The sequence below is a fragment of the Syngnathoides biaculeatus genome, chromosome 2, assembly GCF_019802595.1.
Source record: "Syngnathoides biaculeatus isolate LvHL_M chromosome 2, ASM1980259v1, whole genome shotgun sequence".
Lineage (NCBI taxonomy): Eukaryota > Metazoa > Chordata > Actinopteri > Syngnathiformes > Syngnathidae > Syngnathoides > Syngnathoides biaculeatus.
Window position 1 is genome coordinate 31,841,482 of NC_084641.1, and position 24,006 is coordinate 31,865,487.

General features: G+C 41.4%; 2 protein-coding genes across 4 annotated transcripts in view; both read left to right on the plus strand.

Annotated features, from left to right (window-relative positions):
• Positions 1-10,052, plus strand: part of prex1 (phosphatidylinositol-3,4,5-trisphosphate-dependent Rac exchange factor 1) — an 87,875-nt gene extending 77,823 nt beyond the window's left edge. For 2 of the 3 annotated variants that reach the window (XM_061800807.1, XM_061800814.1), the window contains exons 29-40: positions 875-965; positions 1,090-1,218; positions 1,369-1,410; positions 1,812-2,029; positions 2,670-2,772; positions 4,076-4,219; positions 5,441-5,555; positions 6,215-6,281; positions 7,481-7,656; positions 7,763-7,865; positions 8,229-8,296; positions 8,374-10,052. In XM_061800807.1, the coding sequence (XP_061656791.1) occupies positions 875-965; positions 1,090-1,218; positions 1,369-1,410; positions 1,812-2,029; positions 2,670-2,772; positions 4,076-4,219; positions 5,441-5,555; positions 6,215-6,281; positions 7,481-7,656; positions 7,763-7,865; positions 8,229-8,296; positions 8,374-8,416 (1,299 nt within the window). In that variant the 3' untranslated portion in view covers positions 8,417-10,052. Of the gene's footprint in view, positions 1-874; positions 966-1,089; positions 1,219-1,368; positions 1,411-1,811; positions 2,030-2,669; positions 2,773-4,075; positions 4,220-5,440; positions 5,556-6,214; positions 6,282-6,424; positions 6,470-7,480; positions 7,657-7,762; positions 7,866-8,228; positions 8,297-8,373 lie in introns of all 3 variants that reach the window. The other variant, XM_061800828.1, reaches the window with a different exon arrangement.
• A 1,667-nt stretch (positions 10,053-11,719) lies between these two features.
• The window catches only part of LOC133495536 (potassium voltage-gated channel subfamily KQT member 2-like), a 28,826-nt gene continuing 16,539 nt past the window's right edge, over positions 11,720-24,006 (plus strand). The window contains exons 1-8 of the mRNA XM_061810315.1: positions 11,720-12,115; positions 20,037-20,127; positions 20,221-20,347; positions 20,419-20,594; positions 20,694-20,819; positions 20,918-21,028; positions 22,899-22,994; positions 23,090-23,184. Of these exons, the coding sequence (XP_061666299.1) occupies positions 11,808-12,115; positions 20,037-20,127; positions 20,221-20,347; positions 20,419-20,594; positions 20,694-20,819; positions 20,918-21,028; positions 22,899-22,994; positions 23,090-23,184 (1,130 nt within the window). The 5' untranslated portion in view covers positions 11,720-11,807. The remainder of the gene's footprint in view (positions 12,116-20,036; positions 20,128-20,220; positions 20,348-20,418; positions 20,595-20,693; positions 20,820-20,917; positions 21,029-22,898; positions 22,995-23,089; positions 23,185-24,006) is intronic.

Consider the following 24,006-nt stretch of genomic DNA (forward strand, 5'->3'; position numbering starts at 1 on the left):
AGGTTCTCGCTCGGAGTGACCAGGTTGGCTAGGATTAGAAATGAGCTCATTAGAGGGACAGCCAAAGTTGGATGCTTTGAAGACAAAGTTAGAGAGAGCAGACTTCGATGGTTTGGACATGTTCAGAGGCGAGAGAGTGAGTATGTTGGTAGAAGGGTGCTGAGGATGGAGCTGCCAGGCAAAAGAGGGAGAGAAAGACCAAAGAAAAGGTTGATGGATGTTTTGAAAGAGGACATGAGGACAGTGGGTGTTAGAGAAGAAGAGGCACGAGATAGGCTTGGATGGAAAAAGATCACACGCTGTGGTGAACCCTATCGAGACAAGCCGAAAGGAAAAGAAGAAGAAGTACAGTACTTTTTGCTTTTTGTAAACTGCAGTAGTATATTTGCATTTGATTTTTAAACACCATTAGTTTTGTTTTAACATTTAAGTTTCCTTTTTATTTAATCCATCCTTCCATTTTCTGAGCCACTTATCCTCACGAGGGTCGCGGGAGTGCTGGAACCTTTCCCAACTGTCATCGGGGGGGGGGGGTTATGACTGTGAAAGAATAAAAAATTGGGGATAGAATAGTTTCAAAATAAGTTGTTCATATTGTCCTGATACATTTTGGCACCCTTCCCTTTGTGTACTTCTCAGTGGCATACTGTAGTTCCAAAAGAGTGGAGCTAGAAAAAAAAAAAACGGTCCTCTGTTGATTGGTCACGTCCATGTGTCTGCTTGGTAGAAATGTGTCAATTTTACATGGCAAAAAGGATTTCAGTTTGGAGTCAATGCTGCTAATTTGTTTGCATTCCTGAATGAGTGTTTGTTCATTTGTATGTGTGTGTGTGTGTGTGTGGTGTGTGTGTGTGTGTGTGTGTGTTGCACACAGGTTGACTCCATCAACTCCCTCCTCAAAGGAAGTGTCATGACCAAGGCTTGTGAGGAGACCAAGCACTTTCACTCTGACCACAGCCAACCAGGTTCACATTTGCTTCTGTCTGTGTGTGGGTCTACATGCGCGTGTTTGTATGAGGGCAAGTGTGTTTTTAATCATGTGGCCAGCCACAAAGACACACTCTCGTATTGCTGGTTTCATGTGGACAGAGTTTCGTCAGACGGAGGACTGGACGGTTCGTTATCGTAATGTCATCCACAAGAAAATCCAGGAAGACCCTTGGAACCTTCCCATCTCTATTAAGACTCTGGTGGAGAGCCTGGAGAAATTTGTGGACGGTTTGTAAAATTCAAACACCACAAATGTCAATATCACAATATTCAGTTAGTGGCGAATGCAATCATACAGTACAGCCGTACTGTGTATATATCTATTTATGTTTTACATACAATTCCTACTACATACTCTTTTCCATCCTTTCTTTGCAGATGGAAAGAACCAACTTCTCTTGGCACTGCTTAAATGCACAGGTAGTACAACACATTGTTTTTCATGTGATCATCAATAAAACAAAACTGTGCGAGACATTCCCATATTTCGACTCTATCATTAGAAACGGCTTTCATGATTGTTATTAATACCTATGTGACAGTGTGAATCCAAACACTGCATTCTTCCAAGTACAGTTTCGGATGCAGGTTGAGTACTGAATCACAATTCTACGTTGTGCAGGTGTAACTAAAATTGTGGTTAGTCACTGTATGCATGTATAACATTACTGTGAAATGTAAAATGTTAGTGAGTCTGTATTTTAACCACGTGAAGCCTTTTGTGAGTCCTCTCTGTGAGAAGTGCTTTATTAATAACATTTATGGATGGATGGACGAGATGGCACTTTTCACTCAGGATTTCCATCTTTTCCTTTTCCCAGACACATCTCTGCAGCTTCGACGAGATGTAATTTTTTGCCAGGCCACCACGGCTGCCCTGTGCACGCTGGCCGAGCAGCTGCTGGCTGCGTTGCAGTGCCGCTTCAACAACGCCGGCGAGTACCAGGAGGACAGCAAGGAGACCAGCCGCAAATGGCTGGAGCAAATATCTGCCATCGGCGTGCTGCTGCACTTGCAGTCCACGCTGGCACCGCATGTGGTAAGGACCACTGTGGCAAACCTGCACACATTTCCTAATTCTGTTTGATGGACAGAAAAACCTCCAAAATCATAATTGCCATTTTGGAGATCAAGGATAATGTTCTGTGATGTCTTGGCCAGGGATGTCCAAACTTTTTTCTTTGAGGGCCGCATACGGAAAAATCCAATAGTTCAAACGCTGCTCCATTTTTCTGGCCTTTAATTCAGTGAAAGCTCTAAAACCAATTCACCAGGCAATTATATATTGTTTTTAAATATATTCCCTCTGCCTGAACACAAAAACTGCAAACAAATTAGTTTTTCTGTTCCCAAATAATGGAGGTTGCTCATGGAACAAATTCAATCACAAGAACACATCTTAAGGGGAACATTTAAAATAAGGAGAACTTTAGCCAAGGAAGGAGTTCTATTCAACATGTACTCAAAGAAATTTTACATTGTGTGGCTAATATTTTTACAGCTGTTCCCATGCTGTCAGATTTCAGCATCAACTTGCTTTGCAACTACAATATCACATTATATACACTAAGAAATTAAGACACCAGGCAGGAATGGATTTAGAGGTGTGTGTGAATTCTTTTGTCAATAATTTTAATAAAAATTGTCCTGCTGGTGCATCTTCTCAACCCCCCCAACAGAAAGAAGAGCGGACGATGCTAGAAGACACCAAGGCAGCTCTTTCAGACTTGGACAAAGTCACAGTGTTCTTCAGGCAACTGGAGGATGAATGTCTAATTCCAAGTAAGCTACAAAGATGTATTCAGTCCAGTCAAGCCAGACCATTGGTGATGAGCGGTTGTATGTTTTAACGTGAAATGAAATAAAGTTCCGTTATGTGTGCATTTGTCCCTCAGACTTGACACTATACTTTGTTCAGATGAGTATGAATACATAGACTAGCTATTTGTTTAATTCCATTGAAAGTGTTAGCATTAAAAGCAAAACATGATTTTGTATTAAAATAAATAATAGCTGTGTTCATATACACAAATTGATCATTTATAGACTGCAAGTTCTTTATTTCCTAAACCTTGTCACAAGAAAGCATTATGTAAAGTGCACTTCTTCTTCTTCTTTTCCATCTCATGCTATCTCATTCATCTTCCTCTCTTAACACCCACTGTCCTCATGCCTTCCCTCACAACATCCATCAACCTTTTCTTTGGTCTTCCTCTCGCTTTTTTGCCTGGCAGCTCCATTCTCAACAGCCTTCTACCAATATACTCACTCTCTATAAATGTAGTATACATGTTTTGTCTTGTAAATTTGTCACACCACGGAGAAGAGTGTTGTTAAAAACCCTGCCAAATTGGAATGAATAAACAAATGGGTAACATGGCCCAAATTAAGTAACAATGGCAGCTTACACGTTCACATTAGGGGCCTCACCTTCAAAATGTAATAGTTACATTGGAGTATGATCATAAAATAGGCACCATAGCCAACTTCCAGTGATTGATGGTGACATAATGTGACTGCCACTTGGTCGCCCAACTGCTAGATGTCACTGGGCGGCTCCAGTTTTATAGCGGGCAAAATACGACAAAATAACTCAAGCCATGGTTTGTGTTTCTACTTTCATATTGCACTCAAATGAAGAAAAATCTATAGTGTCCATTTATGATGTTTACAAAAGCTGCTCAGTCTACTACTGATGTGTCGAACTCATTTTTGTCATGAGCCACATTATAGTTTTCCCTCAGTGGGCCCGTTATGACTGTGAAAGAATAAAAATCTTTAATCGCCTCATCATATTTACTCACAAAATTTATGAGCGAGTTTTGGAATCAGGAGTCAAGGGTATAATGGTCTTTTCAACCATTGTTCATGTTTGGTCATACAAACATGCTTATCATTGCTCAACATTATCATTTATATGACATATTTTGGCACAGATTTTCACAAGAATCATGGAAGCTGACGCACATGATGTGCCTTCGCGAGTCCCATAAAATCATGTGGTGGGCCAGAACCGGCCCCCGAGCCTTGAGTTTAACATTTTCCTGCATGTCTTGTGAGCTCCTCTTTTGTCTGTATGTTGCAGACTCAGCCGTGTGCTACCAGGTGGAGGGCAGCCGACAAGCCCTGAAGGTGACGCTCTACCTGGATAGCTGGCACTTCAGTGAGCTGCCCAGTCGGCTACAAAACGGAGGCAACCTCAAGCTACACACTGTTCTCTTCACCAGAGGTACACGGGTGGGGTGGGAGGGGGGGGCAATCTTTTGTTGGGAACCTGAATGCTCTGTTGAACAACTAACTCCGGGTATAAGTTCTCTGCAAATTAGTTATCAGCTGCCAAAGTATACGTCTACTCACATTAAGACTTTAAACACCTGACGGGACAACCTACCGAAAGTCGTTCGGAAGCATGCTGTTCATTAATTTTAATCAGTGGTATTCAGGAAGCGTCAATGAAAACTGTAGGCGTACAATTCTCAACTCTGCCTTCATACATCATTGGGGCTCTTAGCTGCTCTCATTCCACATTTTAGTACTTTTATTGAATCTTTCTGATGGCATCTGTCGATCCACCTTTACTTTCCACCTTCACTTCAAAAGTGCTCTCTGCTCCGCCGGTGTCGGTTCCATCCCAGCGTGAATACTTCGCTTCATGCATCATGGTGCCGAGTGCCAAAATGTCATTAATTTTCCGCAAACAATGGCCAGTTGAAACACGTACCCAACAAAAGAGCTCATGTGTTGCTCATATGCTTGATTGTTAGAAATGTGTGATTTGCAACACAGACTCAACTTTGTGAGAATTGGAGGATGTACATCGCCCCCTACTGGAAAACAATCTTTGCTGCAGAATAAACATCCTGATGATGACGTAATTTTAGAGAAGGCTGGACTGTAGTCTCATTTCTTAGATAGGTAGTAGATTAAGGGTTTGAGTAAATTAATTACTTCTCACTAATATACAACTAAAAATTGTAATTAAATAATGGAACAGAAAATGTAAATGAAACCACATTGCCTCAAATGATTATCACAATTCACTTCAGTGCAATTGCAGTCATGGATAAATTATCCTTTTTTTAAAATTTACCTTATGGCTTTATATTAAAACTAATTATTCTTATAATAAATACCCAAGTTAGTTGAGATCACGTTTTTGAAATGTATTATATTTCCATCCAAGTACTTTTTTTTTTAAAATCTGACAAGCAAAAGCAAATGTCACATGAAAAATGCACAAAACATACAATTGGAATAAAAAAAACATGCCCTTCGGATAAAAGTGCAAAAACTGGAGTGTGGTATAAGCTAAGGAGTAGTTATATCAAATCTGTGTTGACTATAAAGTGGTCCGATTGTTTCCAGTGGAAGGGGATTGCGATGCTCGCGACACACTCCAATGATAAAATGATTTCTGTGGCCCTGACTTCTTTGCTGTTGTGTTTTGCAGCCCTGGAACGGCCAGAGGGGGGGTCCCAGCAGGACCACATCGCCGTGGAGGACTTGCAGCAGCGCACCAATGCGGTCTCCTTGGAGAAGGTCAAGGCCTACTACCGTAAACTCAGGTACTCCATTAAGATACTCAACACAAAACAACTTCAATTTTGTTGCTTCTGAGCTCCCCCTTAAGTTCAAAATATAACTCTGTGATATATTCAGCATTGCTGGGAATTCCAAGAACAGGCATCAAAGCATTCCAGTCTAACAAAAACATATGCTTGACAGACATGACCATTTATTTAGTATTAGTATTTAGTTTGTCTGCGAATATTTGACTATTTGAATGTCAGCAGTCTTGACAAACATAATATATTGGGATCCAAAATGGCTCACTAGCAACCATAATTAGGAAAAACAATGAAGGAAATTGATGGATGTATTTTAAATAATAACAGATATAGTGATAGAGCCAATATATAAAAACCTGGGTAGATAACTTACGCAGGTTTTGTTCATTCATGATAGCCAGTCTATATAACAAATACACAATAAAATAATTTGAAACGCTTCCAATGGTCTGTCAGTTTGTCTTTGTGGGCTGACTGCAAGTCAGCATTTTTTCTCCCAATGAGTCAATTTCTGACTTCCCAGTTTTTCTAGATTGTAGAATGAATTCAAATATGTTTGGATTTATGCCCGCAAATATCCAGGAGTACACTGAAGCGTACATTTTCAAACTACATAAACTGAGACGCTGAGACAATAATATTTGATGTCACAACAGGGCCTTCTATTTGGAGAAGTCAAATCTCCCCACAGACTCAAACACCACAGCTATGAAGATTGATCAGGTAAATCCTCACTTATTGTCAACATACTGTATTTTTCCTTGTTATTATGTACTTGTACTGCTATTTTCCAATATCACATATGATGCTGTTTCTGCAACCTGAGGCCAGTTATGTTTTGACTAAATATATAAATGCAAGCACAGATACTGGGCTTCGAAGTTAGAGATCTTCGACCGAGCATTGCAAAAGTAAGACTACGTGGTGTCTTGTTGCCTTACTGAAACCCCATTAGCTTGTCAAGAACCCTCCATTAACTCCAACTAACATCAACACTTTAGCTTCCTCTATCACCTCCATTTATACACCAGCAGTGATTAGATTTTAGAGCCCCACACTGATGTTAGCACATGTAGTTTCCAGTTATTATATTAAAATTCTCCAGTACCATAGTGCTGTCCTGTAGTATCTTGCTGTAGTCTGGTGATTTAATTTAAAGTGTGAACCATTAATCAATTCGGAGGTCTCTGTCTGAGTGCTTTTGTCCACATTGGACAAATGTAAAAAAATGTTTACATTTAATGTTTTTGCGTTATAATGAACTATGGTTACCTTCTATTTTCGTACACGGGACAGTACAGTTAAGAATGGTAAATGTTATTTAAAAGGTACAAAACAAAGATTTTATCTTGTACAAAGTGGCAAGTGATTTTTTTTGTATTTTTTTTTTCTTTGTGTTGCTTTTCTTTTGTCTTATTTTCTATGGGGAGCTTGAGCAGGGTCCCAGAATAGGTTTTATTCCACCTCAGAGGGTCTATTGTAGCTTGCGATTAGTGACATTTTTTAATAAAATTTGGGTTGTCATGGCCCAGCATCTTTTGTGACAGCGCTACCACACACTGTAAATGTAGTTCATCTGCCCCTTTAACGTAATACATTAATTCTTTTCTCCATTTCAGGAAACTGTAGAAACTAGGCAATACAAAATAGCTCTCACTATAATGGTGTGAAGTTATACACTAGTACAAACAATTGAACTACAATTGAACTACAAATGAACATACTGCTTTGGTCTTGTAAAGATTCTCGCATTAGATTGTGTACACGTACCTAACTTATGTGAGAAATGTTTATTCATTGTTTAAAACCTACCGATGACTGGAAACCTCACTTGAATGTCTTCACTGACAACTCCTGACACAATTTCATGAGTACAGTTCTGGCCGCCTGCCAGGAGTTTGACCCACTGTTCCACCTAACAGCTACTACGACCGCTCAACACGTTGGACGACCTATGCCGACTGATGCAGTCTTACGTCAACGCTCGCCCAGGTGCCCACGGCCAGCCTTCGGGAGTCGGCCTGCTGTGCGTGTCCTCTGAGCTGTGCAATCGCCTTGGAGCCTGCCAAATCACCATGTGCGCCACGGGCATGCAGAGGTCAGCCATGCCAACGCACAGCAGCTACGTCATACTCTGCCGCCGTGAGGGAACACCCGTACTTTGCTTTTCAATTTTGACATAGATTTTCCCGTGTTCTTTGCAGGAGTACCCTAAGTGTGACACTGGAACAGGCAATGATCCTTGCGAGGAACCACGGCCTCATGCCGCGATGCATTATGCAGACCATGGACATTATGCGCAAACAGGTAACCCTTGGATTTCAATATTAATAATATACGTCTTTAAATTAACAGGCATTTGTTGGAGGCAGACTTCAATAGTAAACCCTAAATGCAGTTTGTGGGTGATATGGATGAAGAGTAAAGGTAGGATAGAGATGAATAGAAAAAAATGTCGATAATAATGTATAGCCAAACTATGACCCAAAGCCAGTTAATATAATTTCAAAAGTACTGTGCGTGTATGGCACCGCTTTGCAAGCAGTAAAAATACAAATTTTCACGTGACTTTTACTGTTACTCACCAGAGTAAAAGCATGCGCACACAAAATTTTTTGCGCACTGGTATGTTTTTGGGTTCAATCTAATGTTTTCTCTGCCTGCCACAAGGGGGCCAGAGTTGAGCTCTCAGCTAAAAATCTCAAGGTGATGGACCAGATGCCACCTTCAGCACCAAGGTATCACTAAACCCGTTCGTTAATCTATGGCTTTTGTTTAGTTGCAGTTCCTACACTCTATTTTGTCCTTTTAACAGACTCTTCAAGCTATGTTTGCCACCCTCAGATGGAGAACTATAAAAAAAAAAATGCAGAACTCAGAACACTTGCAAATGTGGGCGAGGCAGATGTGGAACAATCAAGTGTCTCGCCAAAGGACACTGCCCCATTCCCTACAGTGCTTCACTGTCATGGATTCCACCAATATTAATCCTAACTTGACTGAAGAGATCGGAAATATCTGGCTTCACCTTTTGAGAGCAAAGCAACCTGAAGTTCCAAGACTTATCCAGGAGAGTTCTATTGGGAACTGGTCCCATACCTGCTTGAGCTGTGTGTCAGCGCAGATCTCACGATAACTGGATTTACCGTACTAGCTGTGGCTGCCATCTGAACCTCAAAGGTTGTTCATTTTTGCCTCGGTCTGCACCTCCAGATCTCTGTTTCTTTATTAAGATTGGTGTTCCACAGTGCTTAATGTTTGAACCCCAACTGAACAGTATTCATGTGTAATTGATGGCGTAGTAGAAGCAAAAACTCATGGCAGAGGGACAGAATGTAGGGAATCTAGGGACGGATCAAACCCAGTGCATGTGGTTACTGTGCAATTACTGTAGGCTTGGTGTGAGTACTGTATTGCGGCACTATATGAAGGATAGTTATTTATTGTCTGAAAAGAGTGTTTTTTTGTTTTTTTTAATCCCTTACTTAAACCAGGTTTTAAAGAATTTACTAGCATTCCGGCTGGCATATTGAACAGTAGTTAAAGGACTAATGAAATTGCCAACTGTGCTAGTTTAGTGTGATCTATTTATGTGGAATTGTGACAAGAGGTCTTACATTCATATTCAGGGATTTTAAGGGAGAAAAATTTACCATAATCTGGACAAACAAAGCAAAACGTGTTATCCATTCAACAGATATTTAATCATTGATAAAGTATTAATATATTCATAAAAGTGTGCTACCTGGAGGCTTTCCTTCTGATACTGATGTTTATTTTAACATTTTGAATTGTCATAAGTCTGTAGGTATTGAAATAGAATTAATGAGGGCATGTGACAGTTGGGGGAAAAAAATACTGCAGAGTTGTTAGGTGCCGCTCAACAGAAGGGATCATTGTAACATTTTTTGTACAAACAAATTGTAACAAGGGCAAATGTTAGCACGTCTTAATCCAGACAAATAATGCCATACATTCAGATGATACATTTTTGCGTCTAAAATGTTTGTCAAATCTGTGGATTTAAAATAAATAAATAAATAAATAAATAGAGCATGTCAACACCTGTCCATGACGAGTAAAACGCCGATCAGTGTTGTTCTGGCTGTGAAAAAGGTTTGAAATGCATCTCAACAGTCTTAACATGCTGCATTGATTAGACTGCAGATTTGTTCGACACAAGCTATTTGTTCAAGAGAAATCAGAACTCAATCCGGTCTCGCCGCAAGCAATCCGCCAGTCCTGAATTGCAGCGTCAGTTCTCATCTTTATTGTAAATTATTGGTTTAAGTTTGCTAATGACTGCAGCATGTTGAATAAACAAGCATGTCATTGATGACTCATTGTATTTACATTAATCTGTTTCCTACTGTGTATATACAATATTTGCAATTTATCTTGCTTGAAAATAACTGTACAAAGGATATTTGTTTCTAAAATTGTCACTGTAAATGCAATCTTAACAAGCTAGTAAATAAAAGGTTCCAAGTATGACGGTTCTTGTGTATGATCTGGATATCAAAATGGACTTGATCGAAGTTTTTTTTATTTCAAATATCTTACAGTAAATCCATTGTTTTCCTTTAAACAAATCAAACTTATGTCTATGTCGAGCACGTATCATCGGATCTCTGTAGATAGACTGTCAACAGCATCGTCATTACTTTACATCTCACTGCATTTAACTTGAAGTCATGAATTACTATCAAAGCACTTGCTAATTCGCTAGTCAGGTTGTCGTGACCTCAGATCTAGATACACTAGTGCACTTCAACTCAATCAAAAAGCATTAAGCACATTCGAACTAGAGTCAAACAAGTTACAGGTTATGTTTGATAATATTTTGTGAATATCAGCCAAGTAACATCCTTCCTTGCATCTTGATGTTTTATCAGTAGTGGCCAAGATGTGCCCTGGCCATCAGATGCATTTGTATATTTTGCGTGGGTACATAACGACATGCCAGCCACATGTAACCCCCTCCAAAACTGAATTCGGTCATTCAAATAAATGTTCTTCATTGTATTCCTTTTAGAGTGGACACCGAGTCATCCATGTTTGGTTTCATTTTCAACTAGGTCGTACAGATTATCTATTTGGCAGCACGTTAGATGTGTGATTGGCACGTCTTCTTCCCAGTTTTGAGGACTGGGATTTGGACTTGGATCTCGCCTTGCTGTGTGGCATTTCTATGTTCTTCTCATGCGTTTTTCTCCTTGTACTCTGGGTTTGCTAGGTACACCCGTGAGTTGGAGGCTTTTCCAGCTGCCATTTGAGTGAAAGGCAGAGTGCACCCTGGACTGGTCACCTGCCAATCGCAAGCCACATAGAGAGAAACAAGCATTCACACTAGGAATGTCCATAGATAGACCACGTGGTACTCAAGCACCTGCCATTTTGCTGCAGCAAATTTATTACTTATTATCGGAGAACAGTATATAATGTGTATTGTATTTTTTGCAGTCAAATTGATCATTTTGCATGTGTTTGTGCATTGTTGTCCGCCCTGTCATTATGGCATAACTACCCATCTTAGAAACCATCTGATGCCTTCAAGGACATTACTAGAGCACTCACATTTTGCCTTTGTGCAAAGGAGGCTGAAACAGTGGATGGGTCGACAATAAATATTTGAGTAGGTTTGCAATATGCATCTCTAACAGCGTGGGATCTAGTTAATATACTGAATATGAAGGTTAATGTAAAATCTCAACTTTTTCGATACAGCTGCACTTTATAATGATAGGATCTCCCCCCCCCCCCTCACAGACACACACGTCAATGTCGGATCTTTAAAGGGGTGTTTTCACTTTCAAGAACTCCTCTTAAGTGTTGCATTTTTAAAAGTGTTTTTCTGTTGCATTTGAGCTCTTGCACAGTTATTTGTTGTTGCAAATACGCATGAAACTGAGAGAAACACGACATATTCATTCCCCTAAAAGGCAGCATTGATCACCTAGGCAGCGGCTAATTTATGACTTGGCAAACTAAGGTGAATTTGGTGTGCTTGATGCTCCCCGTTGCCTGCCAAAAGCCGCAAGTGGGTGACGACGAGGTGAAAGTCGAACTACAGATTGGTGACTGTAGACGCAGGATATTCAATTTGGACCGCATTGGCCGCACACACACTCGCGCGCAAACACCGCACGCACGCACACACACACACGCACACACACACTTCCCACTCAGCCGCGACGATGCATTCCGACGCCAAGCATCACTCTTAGCTAGAGTCGCCCCGGTCTTAGGATGGTGCAGAAATCCCTCAACGGCGGGGTGTACCCAACTCAAGCCGGCGAGAGGAAGCACAAAGTGGGCTTCGTGGGTCTGGAGGCCGGTGGTCCTGAATCGAGCCGGGACGGAGCTCTGCTCATCGCGGGCGCGGACAGCGCCAGCAAGGGGGGCGGCAGCATCCTGTGCAGACCCAGAGGCAGCATTTCCGCGGGGGCGAGAGCCAGACCCCACAAGAAAAACGCCAGTTACCGCAAACTACAGAATTTCCTTTACAATGCGCTGGAAAGACCGCGGGGATGGGCGTTCATCTACCACGCTTATGTGTGAGTGATGCTTCTTCTTCGGCCTTTCACTTTGGGAGGAGGGGAGACTGTTTCTGTGCCATTTTATGCCACATAAGGAGGGGTTAGTATGGGATGCTTCTTTATTGACGATGACGATGTTTTCTTAGAGGTAAAAAAAAAAAAAAGTTGATTTTGCTGTTGTTGCATCTGTCAACTTGGCATCATTTCAGCTACTGTATCATCATTTTCACCGTCATTGTGGTGTTGTTTTTTTTTTGTTTCCACGTTAAAAAAAAAAATCTGTGGTAGGAATTAAGCAGATTTTTCAGGTATCCGCAGTCCCCTACAAAAGTTTAGTGTTCCCCTGTTATCCGCGGGGCCTAGGTTCCTTACACCCCGCGAATAATGGATGCAGTATTAATACACAAAGACTACACTGTCAGCATGCATGTCAGCACGTGTTTTAGTGCGTGTGTAAGCTTCTTCTGGTTCCACATGTGAAATGGAATTGTTCCTCACTGACTCGTGAGCGCCATCTTATGGTATCTTACATACATGCTAAAACACGCATTGGCATGCATGCTAGCAGTTTACCCATTGTGTTCAAGTGTATTTTGTTGTACAAGTTACACAAAATCTTTTGCAAATGGAGCTCTGTGTGCACATGAGGTGCAGCACATTGTAAGGGGTCATGTCTAATGTGGCGCCTCGTCTATTTAGAAGAGAATTGAAGACCGTTATGATTGTGAAAATATGGTGAATAAAAAAAAAAAAAAAAACAACAACATAGACCGAAATCCACGAATATGCGGTGCCACTAACTGTGAACCACGAATGGACAAGCGCACACTGTATTGTAATGGCAAGCTCAACTCCTCAAGGCCTCACAATTCTGAGGACCGGAATTCTGAGGATCTGAGGTTCAATCCCAGCCCTGCCGATGTGGAGTTAGCATGTTCTCTGGTGCCTGCGTGGGTTTTCTCCGGGCACTCCGGTTTCCCCCCACAGCCCAAAATATCCATCCATCCATCCATCCATTTTCTTTGCCGCTTATCCTCACAAGGGTCGCGGGGAGTGGTGGAGCCTATCCCAGCTGTCAATGGGCAGGAGGCGAGGAACACCCTGAACTGGTTGCCCGCCAATCGCATCAGCTCAAAAACCTGCAACCTGGACAATCTAAATTGCCCTTAGGTGTGATTGAGAGTGTGGCTGTTTGTCTCTATGTGCCCTGCTATTGGCTGGCAACCAGTTCAGGGTGTACCCCGCCTCCTGCACAATGACAATTGGGATTGGCTCCAGCACTCCTGCAACACTTGTGAGGCTAAGCAGCTCATAAAATGGATGGATGGAAGTAAATATCACAGCTTGTACATTAAGGATTTGAATCAGGACTTCTCCTTTTCTTTTGTACAGTATTGTTTGAGTACTTTCAGCACTGTTCCTTCGACAGCAGCTTTGGTATAAATCAAGCCCGCACTTGAAACTATTACTTAATTCATTCTGACTCATTCCGTCAAGCTCTCAATCCTGGTGGCCTATGACCTCTGATGTGTGCACTGTGGCATACAGAGAAGGTCAGAAGGAGCTACATTGTATCTTTGTAGACCTAGAGAAAGCCTACGACAGAGTACCAAGGGAAGAACTGTGGAACTGCATGCGCAAGTTTGGTGTGGTGGAGAAATATTTTAGAATAGTACAGGACATGTATGAGGGCAGCAACACAGCGGTGAGATTTGCTGTTGGTGTGTCAGAACAATTTAAGGTGGAGATGGGACTGCATCAGGGATCAGCTCTGAGCCCCTTCCTGTTTGCAGTGGTAATGGATAGGCTGACAGATGAGGTTAGACTGGAATCCCCTTGGACCATGATGTTCGCAGATGATATTGTCATATGCAGTGAAAGCAGGGAGCATGCAGAGGAACAATTGGAAAGATGGAGACATGCACTGGAAAGGAGAGGAATGAAGATTAGCCGAAGTAAAACAGAATATATCTAAGCTATGTGTGAAGCTACAGGGAGACGAGATAGCGAGGGTGGATGACTTCACATACTTGGGGTCAACAATACAGAGCAATGGTGAGTGTGGTAAGGAAGTGAAGAAACGAATCCAAGCGGGATGGAACAGTTGGTGGAAGGTGTCTAATGTTCTATGTGAGAGAAGAGTCTCCACTAGGATGAAGGGCAAAGTTTATAAAACAGTGGTGAGGCCGGCCTTGTTGTAGGGATTAGAGATGGTGGCTCTGAAGAAACAACAGGAAGCAGAACTGGAGGTAGCAGAAATGAAGATGCTGAGGTTCTTGTTTGGTGTGAACAGGTTGGATAGGATTAGAAATGAGCTCATTAGAGGGACAGCCAAAGTTGGATGCTTTGAAGACAAAGTTAGAGAGAGCAGACTTCGATGGTTTGGACATGTTCAGAGGTGAGAGAGTGACTATGTTGGTAGAAGGGTGCTGAGAATGGAGCGCAAAGATCAAAGGAAAGGTAGATGGATGTTGTGAGGGAGGACATGAGGACAGTGGGTGTTCGAGAGGAGGATGTATTAGATAGGCTTAGATGGAAAAAAGATGACACTCTGTGGCGAACCCTAACGGGACAAGCTGAAAGAAAAAGAAGAAGATTTGAGTACTTTCTCCACCGCTGTGTTTGATGCATGACAACAAGCGATTTGGATCCTTCCATCAAAGTAAAGCTAGTCCTCTCGTATTTGTTTGGTCCCGACTGAGTTTGACTTCACGTTTCAGCACTGTTCCGTGGACAGCAGCTTTGGCACAAATCAAGACCGCACTTGAAACTATTACTTAATTCATTCTGACTCGATCCATCGAGCTGTCAATCTTGGTGGCCCATGACCTCTGATGTGTGCACTGTGGCATCTCATTTTCACCTTCAGTTGTAAAAAATAACAACACTGTGCACTTGTTTTATCCCGTTTGGGTTTCAGATTAAAAGATGCATATGAGGCAAAAATTCCAGATTACATTTTTTTCTGTCATGGAATTCACATGTAGATATTTTAAACAACTCAGGACCGAGCACCTTTTGTTTGAAGCCACTCACTTTTCAAGTGAGTAGAAGTATTGGAACGGACATTACCAAATTAACTTGAAGTGAACATTTAATGTTTGATGGCATAACCTTAATTTTGAATAACTGCATCAAGCCTAGTACCCATTGACTTCAGACTATTGCATCCTTTATTTGAAATGCATTTTCAGGCTTTTACTGACGCTTCTTTCAGTTCTTGTATGTTTCTGGGGTTCCTCTCTTCAGTCTTCGCTTCAAGAGGTAAAATGCATGCTCTATTTGGTTAAGGTCAGGTGATTGACCTGATCAGTCTAAGACCTTTGTTTCCCCCCAAGATGAAGACCTTTCTTGTGTTGGCAGTGTGATTTGGGTCATTGTCTTCTTGCATGAAAGGCTTCTTGCAATTGCAATGTGTCAATCGCAAGACACATTTACACCAACATTCATAGTTAAGGTCACTTCAGAGTCTTCTTCCAGCTAACATGCATGTTTTTGAAATACGCGTGGAACAAGGGGTACCTGGAGAAAAACCATGCAGCAATGTGTGAGCATGCAAAGCCCACACACAGATGTTTGAATCTGGAATATCTGAATTCCCATTCAGTTAAATTATGTTCTTGTCATGAACATATGTTGCACACATTTAGACAAAATGCATTTAAGCCATCACTGCAGTAAACACAACAAACTGGAGGGGTATGCCTTGATCATGGGCACCTATGCCAACCGGGGAATGTAACTCTATTGCATTCGACCTTCTCAACCATTCTTCCACAAGGGTCCCCATTCTGAAGCGTTTAAGATTTACCAAATGACACTTATACGCATTGTCAAAGTCATTCCTATGGAATGTAATTGTAAGAAATACCAATCGATAACTGAGGATCAGCTATTTGAAGGCTAATCGGAGAAGGAGCTGATTGTCAATTAGTGTTAAATCCCACATCATTTGCCATCTTGCCCTGGCACACTTACCCGTTTGAGTAACGGCAGCTCGCGCAACGCTCCTGACTACAAGGCCAGATCACGTCTGAGCCTCAATGAGTTGTTATTACAAAGTAGAATGACCTCTTCAGGAGCGAGGATGAAAATGTCGGTCATTTTGCCCTCAAGAAAGACAGGAGCCCCAAAGACAAGCGTGTGGAGGACATGTTCTGGTTTTTCTTCTTCCTCTTCTTTAATTTTGCTTAGCTAGTCAGCTGAAAACTAATGTGAAGGATCCAGGCAAACAGATGCTACATGCAGTCAGTCCTGATGCAGGTTCACCATCATTAACCTCTTTTTTTATTCTTTTTGAATATTATGTTATTTTATTACAGATTTTCAACTTAAAAGAGAGTCGTTTAGTATTATTTGTTTTGGTGGTTGGTTCTCCAATTTGCTCTGCTCGAGTTTGTCGCAGTCTATATTTAGCTTTGACGAGCATGTCTGGGGAGGCAATGTAATGCTGAGTGCTTGATCTGCTGCTCAGCAAGAAATTCTCACTTTCCTGCTTTCCGTCAATAGACACTGGATTAAGCAATCGTCACAATTCTGTTTTTTATACTACTTTAAATTGCTGCATTACCCCCCCTAAAACGGAAAGTTGGAAATGACTGATAAGGGAAAAGTGCAAGGGAATGTAGGGGGGGGGGTGTAATTAAGAATTTCTACCTGGAAGCTCTTTTTTTTTTTTTAAAGAATAGACTAGAACAGAATGCCATTTATTGTCATTATACTTTGTACAGCAATGCGTTGACAGGTCTAAGGGAATCATTAAAGGGACCTGTTTTAAAGACCTGAACAAAATCAAAATGGCCATGAAGTGAAGACAAAGCCAGCAAGAATCGTATATTTTTTTTTCTGATGAAAACTATGAAATCATCCACAATATCAATCATAGACATGTTTGTACGTGATAATAGTGTAAGCATGTTTATCATCTGATTTAGAAATTTATATGACTCTACTTTACATGAGGAAGGTTCAGTAGAATGTAAAAACTGTCTGGCTTTTTTGGGGGGGGGAAAGTATTGTATCATCATAGTGATCCTGAAGTTTTGCAAAGTTTTGCTGAAAATGTGTGCCATTCCACACAGATACGCTGTAAATATCTGAGTAGTAAAAGGGCTGATGGATAATTAGATTTCCTTCATGGGTGTAATGCAATAAGGCTTTTCAACCTGGACCAATAGGTGCTTGTGTTTACTGTATACTTTTCCAAATGTTTCCAGAATGGATATTTTACTTGTATGTGTCGAATGTGATAAGTTATAGAGAATGTGGAGAGATTCGCACACTATTCCAAATAATACCAAATTTTAAAAAAAAACAGACCCCATAAAGGAACTCATGGAATGGCGAGGCAGAACAAAAGCTTCTTTTGCACACCCTAAGAGCTTGCTTTGACCCAGCAAGCTTTGACTACAGTGGCCATCAATGATGTATGAGATATGTTCCTGATGGAGGACCTCACTGTAACGCGACTAAAACAACCACGTGTTTGCAGCAGATGCAGTTGGACGTACACTTAGAAATGTTCATCACACCCCAGAAAAAGCACAATGAAATTAATTCTAGGCGACTGCTGACTGTGTTATTAAAGCTAACTTAAATAAATAAGTTTTAAAAAATGTGTAGCTTTATATGGTTGTCACACGCTAAGTTACTACCAGTCAATGCAACGTCGTTACCGCTGCTGGTTTAGAACAGATCCCTCTTATTTTTCCCAGTTGTGTCATGAACCAGCGGCACAGGGGCGGGTCCAAATGCTGGACTCAAAAGCCCAGGTCATGATATTAAGAGTGGTTTAATTCCAAATCAAAGTCATACAGAGTGAAGCAGTCTGAGAAGGCAGAGGCACACAATCACTAGGCTAGAGGCGAGGTCCAAAAGCACGACACGAGGTCCGATGACTATGAGTCAAAACTTCAGAACGCGAACAAAAACAAGACTAGGTTTTGATGGCTGAGACACGCTGTAACTATGGGAAACACTACAAAACACTTGTGTACTCACGCACTATAAAGCCGTGTCCACACAGAGTAACACAAGGCAACGAACTGGCAAATGCCGATGACACATTTACCCACTGAAGTACCTGGTCAATTAGAGTCCAGAATGCAACACAGCTGTGACTGCTGTCAGATGTGGCCACGCCCAGAGCAATGGCCTGACCGCTCCCCTCACGGCATTGTCCAGACCATGCCCATGACAATTTGGGTTTGACTGCATAAGCTAAGCAACAACCGTGATGTCATACAAGTTCCACATTTTCTCGTTTCTGTTCCTGTAGTAGCAGGCGTGTGATGATTAAGCACCGGCCAATCAATAGAGAGCAGTGGCTCCACCGGAGGTCTGCTATTTCACGATTGTACCATTGTGGTCAGCACCCCGCCAGATAGTGGCGTTCATATTTGTGGTATACTTCAAAACTGTTTTAGAAAATGATGTTAAACTGCACCAAATGTACCGCTTTGTGGATACAATTTCAATGAAATTCCCATGTGTGTTTTGCAGGGCAGTATTTAACCTCTTGCTGTGTGCATAATAATTAGCTGATTGAACTTCATTTTGGTCCGTTGTATGTATGTTAATAAATCACATTTTGAAGCAATTAACTTTAAATGAAGAACATTACTTTGATGCAACCAGGAAAGGTTTCGATGAGAAGAACAAAAGGACACCATTTATGGGAATTTCAGCTACACCCATATAGACCACTACCATAACTGTCGATTAACGATATTCAAATTACCGCGCCCAATTCCACCACGTAATAATCAGCACTGTGACAACTTGATTAGGTTCTGTTGTTTTGTTTCCCTTTAACCAGATTGGTGTTGGACCAGAGTTCAAGAGTCAGAGTTGAGGTCATAGATCCTCACTTCTTGCGTGTTCAAAGTATGCACCACGAAGAGAACTTCCCTAAACTGTTCCACAAAGTTGGAAACATTGAATTAAATCAAATGCTTGTGAAGCGTGATAATCAACAATCTGAGAATACTGAGGGATCCAGGCAACTTGTGATTGATTAATTAATTGTTTGGGAGGTGCTACTTAAAACCTTTGTCCACACAATGCTCACAGTGCACAGTGCAGGTGTCACCTGATCCAATTCTCTCGTGTCGTCATTTTTTCTCCAGTGTAATTAATGTACGTTGTGCCCGATTCTTTCACCTGCTGCCTTGGTCCCAGTTTTGAATTTCATCAGGCCTCCTCCATTAGCTAAACATTTTATTCTTTTAGGAGTTCCATAGAAGGTCCTTGAGGATGTGTCCTGCCTTGTTTCTTAGTCTTATAATCCAGTTATCTCACAGGCAATGAAATGGTAGCCGGAAGTAATTTTCTGATGGTAAGGGTGGCTGAAGAATCAATTTTTTTTGGTTACTTTAGCGACTCCATAATAATGTTCTCATTGAACAGTCATTTCAATTAATCACTTTTTTTTATTGCTCACTGATAACTTTAACATTCAGTAGTAGACGAGAAGTATCTTCTTAAATGTGATTGCTGAAACCAAAGGCTTGTTGTATTTAATGTCTATTTTTCAAGCAAACTTTGATTTACCCAAACCCTTCCTGCTTTCCTTACTAATTCACGTCCTCTATCATTAGTCATCCTGCAGTAAATGAGCTACTTGGTCAGTCTCTGGTTATGAAAGCACCACCCATACATGATTACTTCATTTTCCAAGCAGGTTCCTTCGAATTCTAGGAATCAATCTTTGCATTAGATTGGCCAACAGAACCCCAGCCCACTGTTGGATGTGAATTGAACGAATATTCTCTTCGTTCAGAACCATGGACTGCTTGCCAAGGAGTTGATTTTCTTTGCTGTGAGGTTCCACTGACAGTTAGCTTTCTTGACCTTTATAAATAAATGGCTTCTTTACTCTGGTCTCACTATCACATACTCATGTTCTCCTCCTCTTGTGTTCTTCCATCTCTTGTCCTAGCTTTCTCCTGGTCTTTTCCTGTCTCATTCTCTCAGTCTTTGCCACTATTAGAGAGTTCAAAAATAGTTCAGAGAGTGCCTTGTACATCCTGGTGGGTATTCCTTCCAGCATTTAACGCACAATTTAAGACTGTATGACTTCAACTCAAAGTATCAACGCCACCATTTTCTTTCTGATCCTGCAGGAAATCGTGACCATCGTGGTGTTTGGAGTGGAGTACATTGTGAGGATATGGGCCGCTGGCTGCTGCTGTCGATACAGAGGATGGAGAGGGAGGCTCAAGTTTGCCCGGAAGCCTTTCTGTGTTATAGGTGTGAAACATTAAAGGTCATTAAAGGTCATCATCGATTCCTTTTTCTAACACCAATGTTGGACACGTCAGACATGATGGTGCTGGTCGCCTCGGTGTCTGTTCTGGCGGCTGGATCTCAAGGCAATGTTTTTGCCACGTCAGCCATCAGGAGTCTGCGGTTCCTACAGATCCTTCGCATGCTGCGCATGGACCGGCGTGGGGGGACTTGGAAGCTTCTTGGATCGGTCGTGTATGCCCACAGCAAGGTGGGCAGACATCCAGGATGTATTGTAGCCCTGCAGTACAGTATATTCTGATCTGCTGATGCCTTCTCCTGCTGTTTTTGTTGTTTGTTGTTGTTATAGGAGCTCATCACAGCATGGTACATCGGATTCCTGTGCCTCATCCTGGCTTCATTTCTAGTCTACTCGGTGGAGAAGGAGTCCAACAAAGAGTTTGAAACTTACGCTGATGCCCTTTGGTGGGGACTGGTAAGCCTTATCCTTACTTTTCGGTCATTTTTTAAAAATTCACTTCAGCATTTTTGGCCGCATTGCATTGAAGCTATATATTCCAAACCTTTCCACAGATCACGCTTACCACCATTGGCTACGGAGATAAAGTTCCCAAGACTTGGAATGGACGCTTGCTGGCAGCCACCTTTAGTATGATTGGTGTGGCCTTCTTTGCACTTCCGGCGGTAAGTAGCAAACTATTTGTTATACTATACTGTTTTATTTAAACTGAGCTCACCTAGTGATGCATCATGTGGTAAGTTTTATTTGATACCTCTGTATCCCTGGTCTTAATTAGTTATGGCGGCAGCAACATTCCCTGGAATGGTGGTCAATCAGTAGCATGGAGATTTGGAATGTCCCACTAATTGCGACTGAAAATGAGCTCTTGAAAGCACTACTGTCAGTGGGCCTGGATTGTTTTATCTTCCTCTTTTTTGATTTTCATACAAGTAGGGCCAAGAGTGTCACAATATGTTTCACCTTTCATCACAATTTAGTTTGCGCTATAATCACAATAGACTGTACAATATGGCAAATATTTTTGCTAGGATTTACATGCAGTGTGAGGTTGATCATTCGGGCAAGATTAAAACGTTTTTTTAAAAAGTAACACAAAATGAAACAAAAAACAATCTTTCATCCATCCACTTTCTGCACTGCTTGTCCTCACAAGGGTCCCTGGAGTCCTGGAGCCTATCCCAGCTGTCATTGGGCAGGAGGCGGGGTAGACCTTGAACTGGTTGCCAGCCAATCACAGGGCACATGGAGACAGACAGCAGTTGCAATCTCAATCACACCTAGGGGCAATTTAGAGTGTCCAATTAATGTGTGTTTTTAGGATGTGGGAGGAAATCAGAGTGTTCTGGAGAAAACCCACACAGGCACGGGAAGACCATGCATAGTCCACACAGGCAAGGCCAGGATTTGAACCCCACTCCTCAGAACTGTGAGGCCAACTTTCTCACGAATTGCCTCTCTGTGCTTCCAACTATCTTCCAATATCATATTAAACTTTGTAGAATTTGGAATTTTTGTACTGTATAGTGTTACTTGTAACTACAGCAAAAGAGAGAAACTCTGTTTTGATTCTTCTTTATATCATTAATATAAAGAGCATGTATCTCACAGCCTTCAGTTTTGTCTTCAAGAAATGGAAACCATGTTGTATTTGGGTACAAATAGGCCGCTGACTTGTCCATTAAAAATATTCAATTTGCATCATTCACATACACCAGTGGCCGTGTTCCATTAACAGGCATACATGCACGTGCCAAATCCTTCCTCCACCATGTTTGACACATGATGTGTACCGATATGCATACTGTACATTTAGATAATGATGTGCCTACATTCTTCACGGTGTTCTTGATTTATTTTATGAATGTCAGTTTTCAACATGTTTTCGCAAAACCTCTCAAATCCAAGATGATAGTCACAATTAACAAGGGAATCTTAATCTCAAAGCAATTGTGTTGGTGTTTAAAGGCATATTCTGAATTTCGTGAACCCACAAAAAGGCTTCATATTCACCAGTTGTTCGTCATTCACAAACCTCCTCTGACTGCGGATGTATTTGGTACTCATTATTACACGCTCAGCCTTTCACCTTCGATTCAAAGATTTCAGAGTCAGCAGTTATACGGGTTCAGTGTACAATGTCAGCGCACAGTTGACAGGAGTTTGTGCCTGTGAAACACAATCTACACTTTCAGTTATTTTTTTTCTAGCTTAGTTAAGAATTTTGTCAGTGTTAAGGACAAAATCTTTTCGCTTACCCTCACTAGGGTCATGGGTGAGGTGGAGGCTATCCCAGCTGACATTGGGCAAAAGGCCACAAGCAATTCGTATGGCACGGACTGCATAGATGAGCAAAATACTATCCACATTCACAGCTACTAGTGGCAAGCAGTCGGAGTCTTTACAACCGTAAATCTGCTTACTTTGTCCTCCAGTGACAATATGTTATGTACTAACATTACATTTGAATGAAAGAAAATACTTACTACTACATCTGAACATATCGTATTTTTTGTCCACTATGATGCTGTGCAGGGGATTCTTGGTTCTGGTTTTGCCCTGAAAGTCCAAGAGCAGCACAGGCAGAAACATTTTGAAAAGAGACGCAATCCTGCTGCAAGCCTCATCCAGGTACCAATTTCAACACTTTGCTGGGCTTATTTATTTATTTATGTTTCTCAGACGCTATCTCCATCATAATTGTGTGCCACTTATTTCTCTTACAGGCTGCATGGAGGTTTTATGCAACCAACCTTTCCCGCACTGACCTGATCTCCACTTGGGATTTTTTTGAGCAGACTGTGGCAACCCCAATGTACAGGTTGGCCATCATGCAATGAAATTCTCGGTCATGAAAATGTGAATGAAACTGTGTGTTGTAATATGGAAATTAAAAGCAAGAACTACAAATGGGCGAGTACCGGAACCGAGGATCAGTATCAGACTGTACTGGCCTTAAGGTATCGGGTAAGTATGTTGCGTGCCAATACCAGCCAGCAATACTTAAGGCAATAAAATGTGATTTTGAGTCGGTCCTCCTCGCCAGGAGGTGGCGCTGTAGTGCAATGGTTTGACACATCAGGGACTTAGAAAGATAGAAATCTCTTTATTCACAATGATCTCTTGAGTTGATTGAAATTTTATGTACCGCATTTTCTGGAGGAAAGTTTTCACCGGTTAATAAGCAGCGTCCACTCTGTGTAGCATTTTTTTTTACCCCCCATACACTAGGCATGCCTTACCATATGCTGCGGATATATACTGTACATCAGTTGTTTTTAAACATTTTTGGGCGTGCCCCACTTTTTTGCTGCTCAGGGCAAGGGAGAAATTCCATGCTGTGGCGGTTAGGACAAGCCGAAAGGAAAAGAAGGGGAGGATGAAATTATTCTCAAAATAACTACAGTATAATATACAATTCCTTGATGGATTGTTTTTAGCATGCTTAATAAAATCAAAGAATGTTAAAGTGGATCTTACATCCTTTGAATTTTTTTGTACGCAGCCCTCAAGGGAAAAAAACTAGACCTTGTTTTTGTGTTTCCTAAATACACTATTATCTTCATATATTCAAAACCTGACAGTTAAAAAATGACATGAGAGTTGCTAATGATTTATATAATCTAATGTCGCCTACTTTGCA